General features: G+C 37.1%; 3 protein-coding genes across 3 annotated transcripts in view; 2 read left to right on the forward strand and 1 right to left on the reverse strand.

The window, feature by feature from the left end:
* The first annotated feature begins 210 nt into the window (after positions 1–210).
* Positions 211–2,032, forward strand: App-bp1 (beta-Amyloid precursor protein binding protein 1). The gene has a single exon (XM_021334973.3). It carries the CDS (start codon positions 389–391, stop codon positions 1,994–1,996), a length of 1,608 nt encoding a protein of 535 aa, XP_021190648.2. The 5' UTR covers positions 211–388; the 3' UTR covers positions 1,997–2,032.
* A 251-nt stretch (positions 2,033–2,283) lies between these two features.
* LOC110376481 (N-alpha-acetyltransferase 30) lies at positions 2,284–4,004 on the reverse strand. Its single transcript, XM_021334974.3, has 2 exons — positions 2,932–4,004; positions 2,284–2,754 (listed from the first exon to the last, which is right to left on the reverse strand). Exons 1-2 carry the CDS (start codon positions 3,649–3,651, stop codon positions 2,590–2,592), a joined length of 885 nt encoding a protein of 294 aa, XP_021190649.3. The 5' UTR covers positions 3,652–4,004; the 3' UTR covers positions 2,284–2,589.
* A 1,013-nt stretch (positions 4,005–5,017) lies between these two features.
* LOC110376479 (serine/threonine-protein kinase SIK2) overlaps positions 5,018–16,290 on the forward strand; it is a 38,964-nt gene continuing 27,691 nt past the window's right edge. Inside the window, exons 1-2 of the mRNA XM_049844407.2 lie at positions 5,018–5,729; positions 15,347–15,463. Of these exons, the coding sequence (XP_049700364.2) occupies positions 5,604–5,729; positions 15,347–15,463 (243 nt within the window). The 5' untranslated portion in view covers positions 5,018–5,603. The remainder of the gene's footprint in view (positions 5,730–15,346; positions 15,464–16,290) is intronic.

Raw genomic sequence — 16,290 nt, forward strand, 5'->3', positions numbered from 1 at the left:
TCTCCGGTCGCATTGGATTTCCATTTCCATCACTTTCGGACTGTGAGAGTGACGGAATAGGAAGTGCACCTGTGTTTACGAATAATTATATGTGTTGCGCAGCTGGCTGATCTCTTTTTATGAGAGAACAACCGCCTTGGCCGACAATCGGCTAGAAGGACGCAATTCTGAAGGGTACATCTCTATCTTCTGCTTTATCTATTGTTTAATTGACGTATGACAACTGTCAAAGTCAAGTTAAGTCGTTCCGTCTCATGAAGCTTAGGATCAGAATTTGTACTTTTTGCAATAAACACTATAAGGGGAAGACAGTAGTTTCTGAAAAAGCTGCCTATACCGCAGGTGCTCATCTTAAACACATTTGAAAGTTATTCATAACATTACTATTATGGCTTCGCCGTCACCTAAATCGCCGGAACAAAGTGAAAAGACGAAGCAGTACGACCGGCAACTTCGTTTATGGGGAGACCACGGTCAATCAGCTCTTGAACATGCACATATCTGTTTAATAAACGCCACAGCCTTGGGTACTGAAATATTAAAGTCTATAGTATTACCTGGCGTTGGTGCAATCACTATAGTTGATGATAAAATAGTGAGCGATGAAGATATCGGAAGTAACTTTTTCTTGGAGTGTTCTAGTAAAGGCTTGAACAGAGGATCAGAGACGCTGCGACTATTACTGGAACTAAATCCAGCAGTTCAAGGTCATGCGGTGCAGGAACCCCCAGACCAAATCCTCAAGGAAAACCCAGATTTCTTTAGGACCTTTAGTGTAGTTATAGCTACTACACTTGGAGAAACAACTATACAAAATCTAGCTCAACATTTATGGGATGTTAATGTCCCCTTAATTCTATGCAGGTCAGTTGGGTTTTTAGGATCTTTTAGAATTCAAATGAGGGAACATGCTGTAATTGAAACCCACCCAGATAATGAACAAACAGATCTACGCTTAGATGCACCATTTCAAGCTTTGTCAGACTTCTTAGATAGTTTTGATATTGATACTGTTGATTTGAAAGACCATGGCCACATACCATGGATTGTAATTGTATACAAAGCAGTCAAAAAATGGCAAATTGATAATCAGAATCGCTGGCCATTGAGCAGGAAGGAGAAAAACGAGATCAAAGCTATTATTGAAAGTTTTATAAGAAGAGATGAAAATGACAGCCCAATTAATGAAGAAAACTTTGAAGAAGCTCTTAGAGCAGTAAATACAGCTCTAATTCCTACATACTTGCCTGCAAAGAGTCAAGAGCTTTTATACTGTAGTGCAGCTACAAATCTAACTAAAGAAAGTGCCCCATTCTGGATCATGTGCTCAGCTTTGAGGGGATTTGTAGAAGGTGAAGGAAAAGGTAAACTTCCTGTGAAAGGTGTCCTGCCAGACATGACTGCATCAACAGACCATTACATCAAGTTACAAAACTTGTACAGGACACAATCTTCAATGGATGCAGAAATTGTGTACAGGAAAGTGCAACAAATTGTTGCCCAATTACACTGTGAGAACATCAGTGAGGCTGATGTGAAATTGTTCTGCAGGCATGCACACGATTTACATCTAATTAGTGGATCAAGCATTGTTTCCGAGTATCAACTGTCCAGTTCTGTGGCTTCTTATATAGCCAGGTACCTAGAAGAACCTGATGTTATGATGGTCCATTACATATTGCTAAGAGCTGCAGAAATGTTTGTATCAGAACATTGCAGAGCTCCAGGTGATTGGGAACCGGAAGGTGATATTGCAAAGCTAAAGGCTTGTGTGACCAAGCTCCTCAGTGATGTCTCATGCACTCCATTCCCAAAGGATGATCATGTTCATGAGATGTGCCGGTATGGGGGTGCTGAAATACATAGTGTATCAGCCTTTTTGGGAGGCTGTGTGGCTCATGAAGCCATAAAAATTGTTACCAAACAATACAAACCAGTCAACAATACATTTATATATGATGCTGCTTCAACCAACACTGCTACATTTACATTTTGAATAAATACTCAATAAATAATAAATTATTCGAAAAATCATGGGATTTAATTTATATCAATCACTAACTCTGGATTCAGATAGGGCAAAAATAAAATCTAATGTATACTATTGTTCAAATACTTTACTATGAATTCAAGGACTTCATATATTTATTTATTTAACATTACATAAAAGACAAGTAGATACAAATGTCTACCTTTGTCAAGTTAGTATGAAAAAAAAACGATATTGATTGCATTGATAAAAATCAACATACAGTTGGGTGACAAATATAAATAAACAGTGACTACAGTATAATTCTTCAAAGTTGTGTATTTAGATTGGATATTAACCACTTTAAAATCTTACAATCAAAATATAAAATAATTGGTGAAAAATTCATTAACAATTTCAACACATAAATTAGATAAACATTATCACATGACTAAAAAATAATTGAAACAAACTATACATTTGGCTAAATCCTCATGGATGGCAATAGAAGGTTACACCATTTCAACAACAGTAATCTGCTTTATATATGCTTGAGACTGTACAGCCTCCAGAAGTATGTAACACAACATTGAGAATTTCTCTTTAGATACCTACTTATTTCACCTAAGCCATAATTTCAATCGCAATGCATCTACACCATTCAGATAATATCGAAATAAGCGTTTGTCTCGCACAAAGCCGAGATTCTCATAGAGCTTCAGTGCTGGTTTATTTGTGATTTCAGTTTCTAAAACTACTTCATCTGCATTGTCGTTTATCATTGCCTGAAACAATTGGATGGAACATTATTTACTTTCAACGGGTTTCTCACTAGAAAGCAATTTGAAACTAATTGGAATATGTGATTATGTTGAATGAGCAAAATTTTAAGTCTAGTAATTATTATACATTATGATTTAAAATTATTTGTAAGCAAATTTAGTAGCAAACATTATAAATACCTGTATTGCTTTTCGAACCAGTCTAGAGCCAATCTTTCTCTTTCTATATTTTTCGTCGACTGCTAACATAGCAATGTAGCCTCTTTTCACAACATTGCGATGCATATCTAACTTACAAACGATGGCACCAATGCACTTCCCTTCATGAGTTGCCAAGAAGCAAAGCTTAGGCCAGTTATGAATAAAATATCTATATGTATAGATTGAGTAGGGTTCTGACAAATCTTTTTGTATAAGTCTCATGATCTCTGGCATTTGTAGCTCAGATTCATAGGAAATTATTTCAATTTCATCTTGAGGTTCGTGCTCCTCGTGACTGATAGCATTGTCAAGGCTCTCTAAAGCATCATCGTAAATACACCTGCCTGTGTGCTGGGCAGGCGCGTCCTTGCACTCTCGTTTACATATCCCATCACTACACTGTACACTATTTACATCCTGCACGTCCCCGCTCGTGGCGTCTTCTCGGGTTTCCGATTTATCCTTGGGACCTTCGGGACTGCCGTTTGGATGATCGCTCGTCCCATTAGTTAGGTTACTATTGATGTTATTAATATGAAGAGTATTGGCTAATGTATCGCTTAAATTCTCTTGATTAGATATACTTATTTCGTCCGGATTTTCAGAAGGATCTTTGGCCTTTTTACTTTTGTTTTTTATATTAGTGCCTTTTTGACTGCACTTCATATTCTGAACATTTTCTTCGGTAAGTTGATTCATATTGACGTTATTCTAGCTATAATTATTTACACATTCAAACGATTATAAGCTCATATAAATTCCACATTAGCTTTTATGACGATACATACATCTTTTTCTTGTCAAAATTGTAGAAGAGTATCACCGACATCTTGGTAAGTATAAAAGCAACAGTTCCCATATAAACTTGATCTGACTGTATCTATGTGCGTTCTTAGAATAAAATAGGCATATATTAGTAAAATGATGAGACAGTAAATAAGAATTCTGAAAATACTTCTTGAAAATATACGAAATTTGTAATATGTCCAATGCCTTCCACAATCACATTGCAAAAAAATATCAGTCGCATTACAAATACTATTTAACTGTAGTATATTTGGGATAGTCGTTATTCATTTATTCTTATCGGAAAATGTAGGCAATCAGACAAAGAAAGAAAATTAATAATGCTTAAATTGTACTACACATTTCTGACCTGAAACGTTATCCAATGTTGCTAATAGTGAAAAAGTAGAGCTAGTGTTGCTACCAAAAGGAAATAAACAAAATAAATTATCACAAATGCATACTATGCTTTAGATAAGTTCGATCTTCAATGGCAACGGATTTCAGTATTTATTAAATAATTTATCTCATTGTATTCACGAATAACTATAAAACCAGTATCATGATCGACGAAAAGTCCAAAACTGAGTTCCACACTTGAAGAATTATCTTTTCAACGCACAGTGCAACCGAGAAAATTAGAATTTTATTCCGGTTTTTATATGTTGATGTTTAGAAACATGAAACTATCATGTTTCAGATTCTGAATTTTAAGAATGCACGTCCTGTCATCATCAATTTAAATCTGACTGTGAGAGGTGACTATCATTTGTTTTAATTGTTCTCAGATTTATCTATTTGTGGTTTACGCTGTATTTAACGCATTCATAGGATGTACTGGAGTATTTCCCCCATTAACTTATTTAAAATTGCATTGATTGTGACATGAATTCGCTTAGTTGAATGCGCAATGAATCCATACGAAACATGGCAATACTATTTGGTACGGTTAGAAAAAAAATACAACTACCCGAACTACTACTCAAAAAACAAAAGGTGGCATTGAGCATCACCATCTACTTAACTGAATATTTTATGTAGGTACTCCTGTTATGATTTTGTAGGAAATTGGATCAAAAGCGAGGCAATTACACAATGCGGGGAAATGCATCAATCAAGAGTTTGATAAAGCGATTGTCTTTGTTAAGTAGCGAATTAAAATTATGTATAGAGTTGTACAAACGGTAGCGCTCCTAAAAGTACTATACTACACTATTTAAAGCATGCATTATAGGTATTTATGTAGTGCGACTTAGCGCTGAACGCCTTGTTGACGTCATGAAGAGAATCAACATGGCTGGCGGGCAACTGAAAGCGCGCGCGTGTACCGCCGCGTTAGGTGGTGTGCTTGGTTCTACGAGTACTCGACTCGATCGACTGTAGACCGAGACTCGAGTTCAGTACCCGGTTGACAGCCGGTGAGGCGGCGGCGTGACGTGGTGTTCCAAGCGTGTTATACGCGCACGCCGCCTCTGCGCGATTTTCTATAAATTGTAAATAAATTTTGTATACAATAAAGAATATTAACTGTTCAGCATGTGATTACCTATGCTGTTTTTAAAACAATCTGTAATAGTGTTGTTTATTTATACGGAACACGTTATGTAGTGTCTTTGATACGAACTAGGGAGTAACGAATCGCGTAATTCACAATCAAAACACGGTATTTATTTATTGAATGACGTATTAAGGGATTATACATGCGTTTTATGTTGTGTGCTTGCTTACTCGCTCTAATTTTAGTGTGCATCATTGACTGATTTCGATGGATAAAAACAAAAAAGTGTTGTGGATGATTTTGTATAAATCCTCCGAAGTGTTAAAAAATCTAAGTGGAATTTGATGATTATAATAAAATAATAACAATGGCGGACCGGGAACGTCCTGCGAAAACCCCTATTAGGGTGGGTTTTTATGACATCGAGAGGACCATTGGCAAGGGAAATTTTGCCGTCGTTAAGTTAGCACGACATCGAATAACGAAGACTGAGGTAAGGGATGCCAATCGATAGTTACGACACCTAATGCACATGCTATCTATCTAAGTACCTACATGCTGATTCATAAACTATGTTACCTCCTCATTATCAAACACCAGTCAATTACTAGGCATCATCACTACGTCTACGAACAATAACAAGACCCATCCTTTTTTTGCTATTATCTGGATTTACCGAACTTCAATATCGTGTCAATAACATAACAGGTATCTTTGTTACGTTACACATTTGAGGTTTCATTCGTATTGGGAAGTCCAAGTTTTGATTAAAAATTAAACATACAAAGCACAAACAAACCGAGTCAACTAAAGAACATGTTACCTACCTACATAGTTATCTAATAAGATAAGATTTGATGTTATTTCAGTGGTTGGTACTGAAATTTTACTATCATTCAAGTTTTTCATCCGGCGCAACTCGTTTATCGAAATGACGAAGGAGTTGCTAACACGGGATAATTTATTTATAATATGCTTAATAAACTGAAAATATCACAATATTCCCTATCTATTCTAATCTAAAAACACCAGCTCCAGAGTGCTTAAAATCTTTAAGACAATAACGTTTTACTTAGGATCTGAAACTTATTTAATTTATCTAGGCAATTAACACACCGAAATCCAAACGGGAGCTATAATCTGTAAATTAAACTGTTTGACAAATTAATAACATCGGAATTAGACGGCGTCGCGTTAAATACCACTACGCACTTAATAAATCATATACCTACACTGAAAATAGGTAGGATCATCGGTGCCCTGTAAACAATGTAAATTCTTACTACGTCGATATTTATCACAATAGATAAGACTTACGATTATGTATGAAGAATTTTTTGATGTAACCATGCATAACGTTATCGAAGGTATCTTAACTGGAGAAAGCGAACGACTAATAATGGATTTGAATTCTATCTACATACCAGCAAAAGAGGGACCTGAAATTAATATCTCTTATGATTTTAATGGCAGCACACGAATATCGTCAGAATGACGCAAAAGATAACGAAAGAAACATTGAATAATCCGGAATCTGTCGCAAACATGAAAAAGATGGAGCCTAATGAAATACCTGTGGAAGTGTAGATATTAAACACAGTCTATAAGGAAAAGTCAGTTTAAACTCGTTTGACGAAGTAGGTATCTGAGAGGTCATTACTCGTTTATTTACTATGGATGTTAAACCATCAAAGGGGCCTGCAGTGACAGAAAACAGAATCTGCCCATAGCAAGTTTTCCGCGGTCACATTACGTCGTCAACAAACAAATACTTAATTCGGTTTGATACCAATTTTGATCATTAAGTCACAAGACGTAATTGGGTTGAGCTGAATTACGTCTTACGACACTCATCAGAATTCGATGATTTCCTAAAGTTGCAAGCCCTAATTCATTGTATCTCTAAAATCTTGAAATGTATCCTTTTAAAGTCGCATTGTACTCATAGTGAATCAAGAGCACATCAAAATTCGTGTCATAACTTTTTCTGCCTACTAAAATTTGGCGGGGATTCCCAAGTAATACCACAAATCAATGGCAAGCAAAGATGGAAAAAACTCTTTTACGTGTTTTTACACCATTCAAGAGGTTTTTACCAACCTGCGGATCATTGAATTTAATTTAATCACTATTGGCTTACGAAAACCGCAATCACATTTTCAACTAAAACCAACCTGCCGAACTTGGTCACGTTCCTAAGCCATATGCTTAACTCCGATCAATTTGGGGTACATACAAGTTTTGAATTTAGTTTACTAATTAAACATACGAATACCATTGTTCAATCGTGTTGTTTTACTTTAGAAGACTTCGCTCAAAGAACTTGAACTTTATGTTTTAATTTAGAATTTATTTATTGTGCCACCGACATTCCTAAATTGACTTGAGGAACGAATGTATGCCAACGTCCTATCTGAGGAGTAAGTGCTTGCATAGCAACCAGGCGGGATATAGAACAGACGATTGAGTCTTCTTAAAGTGTCAGCGACCGTGCGAATATGTCATTGTTAAATAGCGGTAAAAACCGTTTTTGAAAGTACATGCGTACTTAAAATCTTAGGTTTTGTACGATAAATAAATGATAGCCATTTTCAAACTTGCAGAAAGCTTTATAGCTATTCTGCTTTTTATAAGATGCAATGGATTTCAAAATATAATTTTACTCAAGAGCGATAGGAGCAAAATGTCGCTGCAAAGGTCACTTTCTATTTGTAAACTTCAAACTGAAGTATGTTTGTAGGAGATACGGTGTACGTTGATTGCATTTTACGTGGTCAAGTTAATGGTCTCTATTTAGCGTAGTCCATTTAGCTGATCTGATATGAAAGACAGCAAGCTCAGTATGTCTGATTGTCAAAATCTTCAATTTTCTCAATTACGTTTTTGCTATGCATACGGGTCATCATAGACGCAGATTGCTGAAATCAAGATGTTCAATGAATGTTGTCAAAGTGTTCACGACAATAGCCATCAGGTATAAGTCTACTTATACGAGTCTATGGCACCGAAGTGGGTCATTGGCCGAATACTGTTCGTCGTCGTCGTAAATGACTCACGGCGCACGGCCTGCGTCGTTTATGAACGACTTTTTAACTGGCGATTACATCGATTTCAGGGTTCCTACCACTATAAAGCGGAATATAAATAAAGACTTTTGTTTAGAATCGACGGTGAAGATGACGCACCAGCAGAAAGTGACTTACGAGGACGCGACGTTGAATGAATGCACCAAAATAACATAACTGACGCCCTCGGCCTTCGCCTCAGCCTGCTTTACTGTGTTTGATATGTACATGGTAAGCTTTTAACAAGTTAGTGAGATACCGTAAATCCGGTTAAATGTTTACACAATCTCAAAAAAGATGCCTCGCTTTAGATGGAGGAAAGCTTTCAAAGCTTTTTTATACATTTAGAAGAATTGTTAGCAGCACTGCTCAAGTTCTTTGAAATCTTGACTAGTTTAAATTTACCGGCTTTGGCAGAAAATATTTTCGCGAATTTATCCAATCGTGTTCATTTACTGGGAAATGTATGAGCAGCATTCAGCAGTGGTGCAAATCGGCCGGTAAATGTAAACAAAGCGCCAAAAAAGTAATTTGAAAAACTTGGCGAAACGTTTCGTTTCAAGGAACGCAGCTATCAATCAGTGATTCAGCGTAGTCGGTTGGATGAGGTCGAAACGAGCGCCGGCGGCTGGCTGCCGCGTCCAGAAATACCACGGCATCGACCTTGCCTCCGGTGCACGCATCGTGTTGTTTTTATTATTTAACTTTTTTAGTGCGAGACGTTAACACCAAGGTGACGGCCAGATATTCGGTGTTTCCAATGTCTGGTCACTGGTTTCGTAGTTCACATTGAGAAACTGTTCATTCATTGTTGCCTTTAGTGACCTACGTTCAGATGGATGAGTAGATGTAACGGATATTAGTTTGTTTTACATAGTACTTAGTCTTCGATGTCTCTATTTGAATACGAAAGGCAGTAAACGCAAATTCCACACAAATAACCCATCTTGGAGTAAAATAGATAATAAATGGGGCCTAGACAGTTTGAATCATTGCGTTGCGCTTGGTAAAATAAAGAAAGCGTGATCAGCAAGGAGATGCGTGATCGGCACAAGTCTGGCGAATATTTTGCCAGGAAATCATGTATGGCACGCGCTCCGTTTACACTGCTTTAAAAATGTGCGCTTGACGCAAATGCGTTATCTATTTTGGAGCTCTGCGTCACTAGTTGGTTGTTATCTACACTTTGCAGTCTGACGGTCACCCTTAGCGTCTTCTTCGTCTTCTATTCCTAACTTTCTCATTCCACATGACTAAAATAAACTATTCATAGACACTGGTGAAACTACTCGCAACTAGGATCCGTTTATCAACAGATAATTCAGCATGATAACGTGGAGACACGCGTGTTTGTTTGCTCTCGATAAGTAGTTATCTCCTGTCATGACGTCAATTGTTCATTTCGAATTGAAAATGGTTAATAAAATTTTATGTTCGGTGCAAATCTCTTTAATTGGTAGGTATGCTTTGTGCGATGACGTATTATTAAATGTTTTGATTGTTATTACGTTTTTATTCTAAGGAACCAGTGCTACATTTACATGTAATTAATTACTCTCACATTAACGCTGAATGTGAAGTGTAGAATCCTTCTTGTATTACTCATGCTTCCTGCCTAACGAATGGTGTAACAGGGAAGAAGACATATGTGCTGACAAATTGAATGCTCTATGTGATGCCTCCCGTTTTTATCCTTGAAAAAGTCGTCTGTAGTGGTACGGACGACATGATGGAAGGGGGGCACTAGAATGGAGGGTACTACGCTTCCCCGACGCGACGTCGCTTCGTACTACATTTACTAGAAGTTGCCCACTCTTGCGTCCATTGTTATGAAATGCGTAGGCAGAATGCTGTACGTAACAACTTTGCTATGTTGATGGATTATAAAGTACCAGACAGAGTTTCAGTGTCAGATACAGAACCTAGACTTGCCCTATGTTACGTAAAAACGCGTCAATTCTTTGACATTCAAGGATCCATTTTGCTATTATCAAAGGCTATTATTGAAATACAATTGTTTTATCCTCAAGACTATAGCCAACCCACCCCTCCAAACCTAAAAAAATAACGTCAGCGTTCTAGTTAATTTTTAACTTGATCAGCGCGCCTACATTTTTCATCGTAGATTGTAAAATCTTATCTTCTATTCAAAGCGTTTATCAAAAGATACTACGACACAGCATTTTGTGAATTTCCCCTACAGCCTTGCTAAGGACTGTAGAGCAGAGGAGAAAATGAACATCGTCTGTCCTCTTCCTACGTATGCTGTCTCGCTTTGGCGAGTATATTGATCGTCGTCTAGACTTGTTGATTGTGGCTGAAGGGCTTAACGTCCCTGAATTCGGTCGAAGCTTGGACATATTTTGTAGCTAAATTACGAGATTTCTTTCTGAAAACTTATGAATCCAGTATAGACACATATCTGCGGTTTAGTGCTAATATTTAGTAAGAAGGAAAACTTCACGCAAAGCATTTTCCTCGTTTAACATTGTTCGATGGTTTTTGCGTTATGTAAAATTCTTTATGATAATTGTAAATCAATTCAATAGTCTGACAACCGATACATGCATTACCGTATTGATTAATGTTCTTATTGCTGTCGTCATAATCCTTAGTTAGTTTGACATCATTTCTGAGTGTGATCGAACTCACTTTATAAAAGGCGTAAGTAACGACAGAAGGATAATCGAACAGCTTTTATTATGAGAATTATCATAATTAGGCGATAAAGATCGCAGTTAATTATGATAAATAGTCACATACATGCATGATTGATAAATTATATTATTTGCGTAATACATGCACAGATTATCTACCAGCTGGTGTTGACGTAAAAATGTTATTGGCGTTTTGTTTTGATAATAAATACAATCTAAAAATTCGACGAAATGTCGTTTAAGAGAAAATTACGATCCATTTCTGTACTGACCATTACCTATGGAAAATGGAAAAGTTTGCGTCTACTTTAAACATTTCCTCTCTATGTAGATACTTTGCAAGATATTCAAAAAGTCAGGTGCAGGCGACAGAATATTGAAGGAAGTTTCTGGGAGCATTACGTCGAGCGTGCATTTGGTTCAATACTCAATGTTGAAGAAAGCCCAGAGATAGCCAGTGGATGCTAGTAGAAAAGTGGACTCTTCTTTGCAGTAACTGTAGTTGAAAATTGAGGAAGCAAAGGTGCAAGAATTGATTAAAGTATATTTGAAGGAGGAAGCCAGTAACGAAGACCGTTTTAGGCAACAAAAAACCTTCTTACGTATAAAAATTAACTCTCAATCAAATGATGTCTGCACAAAAGCTACTACGGCCGGGACAAAGGGAAAGAAAATGTGTCTTAAACAATGACAACTTAAACCTTATATTTGAAGATTCGTCTTTATTTGCCCTATCGTTGCTACAATCAAAGCCGTGTTCTGGTAAATCCCCATAGCGAATCATGTCAATTTGTCAATCAATGAGTCGCGTATTTCGAGTCATCTCGAATGATTAACAAGGAGGTGCGAATCATAAAGTTTCGTTGTCGCTACGTTAGGAGACTAGTGCTAATTTATCACTGGCCTCCTAATTATAGTTATTAGGGTTTGGGGCTGAAGGAAACTAATGGCCGATGTGCGTCATAGGTATTGTGTGAGCGGTGACACTGTTATTAATAGTTAACTATAAGATCTAACAGGTAATTTTCGTTGGTCTATCATCATTAATCTAGTATCTCTTTGGAGATTTATGGTTACGTTTCTCGGTAGTGTAAATTGATATTTTACTATTTTTTGCGGCTTATCTATCGTACTTCATCTTTTGATTGTGGAACTACGTACGCCTGAAAACTCTACTGCCTATTGCCGTGATCTTTACGTCAGAATATCCTATATGGACACAGAATATCATTGGAAATGAGGTCAAATGTTAAGAAAAGTTGGCTGTGAACTGTCGGCACAAGGAAATTGGAAAGCGGCTTTTCTTGCCATAATGTCTTCTTGTCTGCTTTATAAATATCGATGATTTAGAAAATCGTAACATAATGCGTTGAATATTAATGAAACGTGAATGTTTTAAACACAAATAAATTCGGACTATAACAGTAAACTACCTAAAACAGGTTACCTGCATTTTTTATGTCTGCCTTCTTAGGTAATCAAATACCTAATAAATTCTTGACAAACTGACTAATAGTTCAGGTTATGTGTAGGCTATTTAATATTTAAATGTAATACAAAAACGGTGTTTGTTGTTTTAGTATAAATAATTCAATGTTTAATGAGGTAAGTAAATCAATAGGCCCCGCGACTCTATGAACACTTTTTGCGCGTTACTTACTATCTTCATCACGCTACATCAGTATCAAGAGAAGTTAATTTATTTTCCCTTTGTTTTAAGGATAAGCGAAAGGCGCCAAATGAATTAAAATAATGTAAATTTAATATTTCCTCCAGAGCAATTATTATTATCGATCTAAAATTACTTAATTACTCCTGTGAGATGTTACGAGAGCCGAGAGATAGTCTTGTTTAGTTAAATAACCTGAGGATTGAGGAAAACTTAAGCAATGTTCATAAATGTAGTCTTAATTACTTGTTAAAAGTGCACAATGCTCAGTTTCTTCACGTTCGGTTTGTGTTATGGGAATATTTCTTGCAACACCCAATGTTTCAAGTTAAATACCCAGGACACATTGGAACAATGGAGGCTGCGGTCAACGACCCCAAGTTTCCCAACCATAGAGGTTATCGCATGATGAACGGAGGTTTGAAGTGTATCCGTGATACACCACATCCGGATAGGCAGCTTGTACTGGCAGCCTGGCAACTCCTCGGTTCATTTCGTTAGAAAAGTCTTTCCGCGTTGTGCAATCGAGATTCCACGCCGGCCACCCACCCGTACCCACAACCAACCGTTGTTGGTATTACCGGCCGTATTAGTCTTGAGAAATCGTTGCACCGGTGTTTTAATAACATTATGTTATGTCCATCGTTATATTGTGTGCCAGGTGACGGTTGTGGTATTATGTTATCTACAGATAATATATTCGAGTGGCGACGATGAAATAATTAGGTACCTACTTTATTTTAAACGAATTCTATTAAAGGAAATAAATGCTTGGTAACATGTGACACATGACGCATAGGTACATACTTGAATAAGGTCATACTCTTGTTCGGTTGCCAGTTACCATCCAAGCTAGGCGTATTTTGAATTGATAACACGTTTTGTTGCATGTTATCCTGATTAACGTTCCGAAGATAGATTTCTATCAATTTTAAATATCTTAATAATGAATGATTTCTTTTCGATTTCCTGAATCAATTAACAAATGATTGATTTGTTATTGTAATTGGACAATTTTCTTTAGTTTTTCTTGAATGGGCGAACAATAGAGCATTATAACGACCAGCTTGTAATCTGTCACGTGGACAGTGACTAATGTTAGTATTATACAACAATTAACAGATTGCCACTTAATTGGACTATTACATTTTCTCTTTCATTTGTCACGTCGTGTTGTGTCACTTTCACGGACTAACATTAAAATCTACAAGGAATGCAGTTTAGAGATGCATTCATTAGCATTATGCGAACACTATTGCGTTCAATAATTATTTTCTAAGCTATTAACAGCTTTGGCACTCCCGTGAATAGAAAAGAGTTACATAAAGTATGTATTGGGAATGATGGAATAACTACGTCACCGCTAGACGAAGGCTCTCCTAGTGAAGTTACGTAAGTTCTAATGTATATGAATCTGGAAAGAGGGGTGTTTCCGATGTAGTGACGTAAGAGAGTCGTGTGCGCAATGCCGCTATCTGTTCAATGGGGTCAATGTCAGAGCAGCTGACCGGTAGTTCAGCTTCTATTACTGCAATTACAATCGTAACTGTCCCTGTGTCCTGGTCTAATAATATTATCTCCAAGAAAACGTGTTTGTGTACTAGAAACGCACGCATTTCGCATGTGGTCTGGTAAATTGCGTTAGAACTTCTATTCTTGTTTATTCTTTAACAAGATACAATTGGGTAGTTCGAAATAATTGGTTTGTACATTCTTGAACCATGGTTTCCAAATCTATGCGTAAGCAACCTAGTCACGCACTACAACACCACATAATTGACACTATTTATGAAGTACATGCGATGGAACGATGCGGTTGCTTTATCAAAATATTTTGCAAGATACTTGACCGTCTTGTGATGAGCAATATAGATTCAAAACGATAACAATGCATGGCTGCTCCTTGTAATTCTATTGTATTAATATGGATTGTTTGGAATACCTTGTTTGCCGAACTCATATCCTCGATGGCAAAATATTTTCCACTCAGAAATATAGTATTTTACATTTACAGGAATAATATTTTTGAATGAGAGTTCCACATATTATTTCGAAATGTTTTACCCCGAAAACCGAGAAGATGTAATGAAAAATGCAAACATTCGGAAACCATTGTGAAGCTCGTATTCATCCATCCATGTTAAAGGATCTCTCCATTATTCTCGCGGATATATTTTCTTGGCTTGTGCGGATTGCATTGTACGTTACAAAAATTGCAATGGTTATGTACAGCTTTCTTTCCTGGGTTATTTTGCTGTCTCATAATTTAACCTAGCTGCGGTGGACGGATCCGTTGGAGCAATCACGTCAATTGCTGCGATCGTTGGGGAATGACGCTCGTTTTGACGTCACCGCCCCCTTGTAAGTCTGGAAACTCACGAACTACTAACGGTATTGTTCCGTTACGACTGCTGAAAAACTCTATGAAGCAGCTGGGACTTTCCACGCTACGTGCGAAAATCCTTTAGCGCTCTGTTAGAACGGTCACGATGACTTCGTAAAAATATAGGATATCAAAAATGTGAGCTAATTAGTCTTTCTTTAGATTTGATTAGGTATCTTTAGTTATTTTCGACTATCAAAATGCTCGTCAAAATGTAGGTACTCAAATCTACACGTTTCATTAATACATCACTCAAAAGGCGTACTTAGATTAAATTTTCCCATAATGTGTACAAAGTTACGTGTCCATTAATGTTACATTTGTTTTTTGTTGCAGGTAGCAATTAAGATAATAGATAAATCACAATTAGACGCCAGCAATCTTCAAAAGGTCTACAGAGAGGTGGACATCATGAAGAGACTGGATCATCCTCATATTATTAAGCTTTACCAGGTGAGATACAAAACTAATAAATAACATAGTCCATAAGTGCTAAAATTATACGCTTGCGGTATGGTATATTGTAAGATGTGGGTAAACGAGTCTTATATTGCACCCACTAGTAGCGTGATATGTAAGTAAATACAAGCCGTGAGTGAATGACGATGATGATGATCTCATACGAGATTTATAGTCGGTCTGCAAACTATTGTATAAACGGTTTGCTTTACGGTTATGGGGATCGACATAGGTCAGTAGCGGTTGTAAGAGAAACTCCTGCGGCCACCGTTAAGCGGTGGAACTAATGCGTGTGAATTAGCAGTCTTACCGACCTGATGGAGCGACTCCGTTCATGTTACGTAGTGCACATGACTCGCTCCGAATAATGCGACAATAATGCCATTAGCCAGACAAAATGAGCCACTAGTACGACAAGCCGTTAGCTGTTCTGACGCGTGACATTACATGTTGGCAGCTGAAACTAGTTGAATGGGACGGCTTCGCAGGCATATTATTGCTACTAAGGTCATGTTTTGCTCATATGGATTACGTGGTAACACCACCCAGCCACATTATGTATGTGACTCGTTCTGCGCCGTTTATGATAAGAAATGTCGGTTTCCTACATGCGTAACTAAACAAAAACTGGCCGCGGCCTATCATGGTACACTTTGCCTTTCAAATGTTCTTTACGTCAGAAACTTAGTCAATGTGAATAGCTTTTACGTATGAGGCAATTTACGTCAGCACTTGCATGTTTGGCTCTCATATTTCACGTCGAAATTTGGTAGTTCACTGTATACCTTTCATAAAGGAGAGGATAAAAATAGGTTAACGCG

Source organism: Helicoverpa armigera, chromosome 16 (assembly GCF_030705265.1).
Source record: "Helicoverpa armigera isolate CAAS_96S chromosome 16, ASM3070526v1, whole genome shotgun sequence".
Lineage (NCBI taxonomy): Eukaryota > Metazoa > Arthropoda > Insecta > Lepidoptera > Noctuidae > Helicoverpa > Helicoverpa armigera.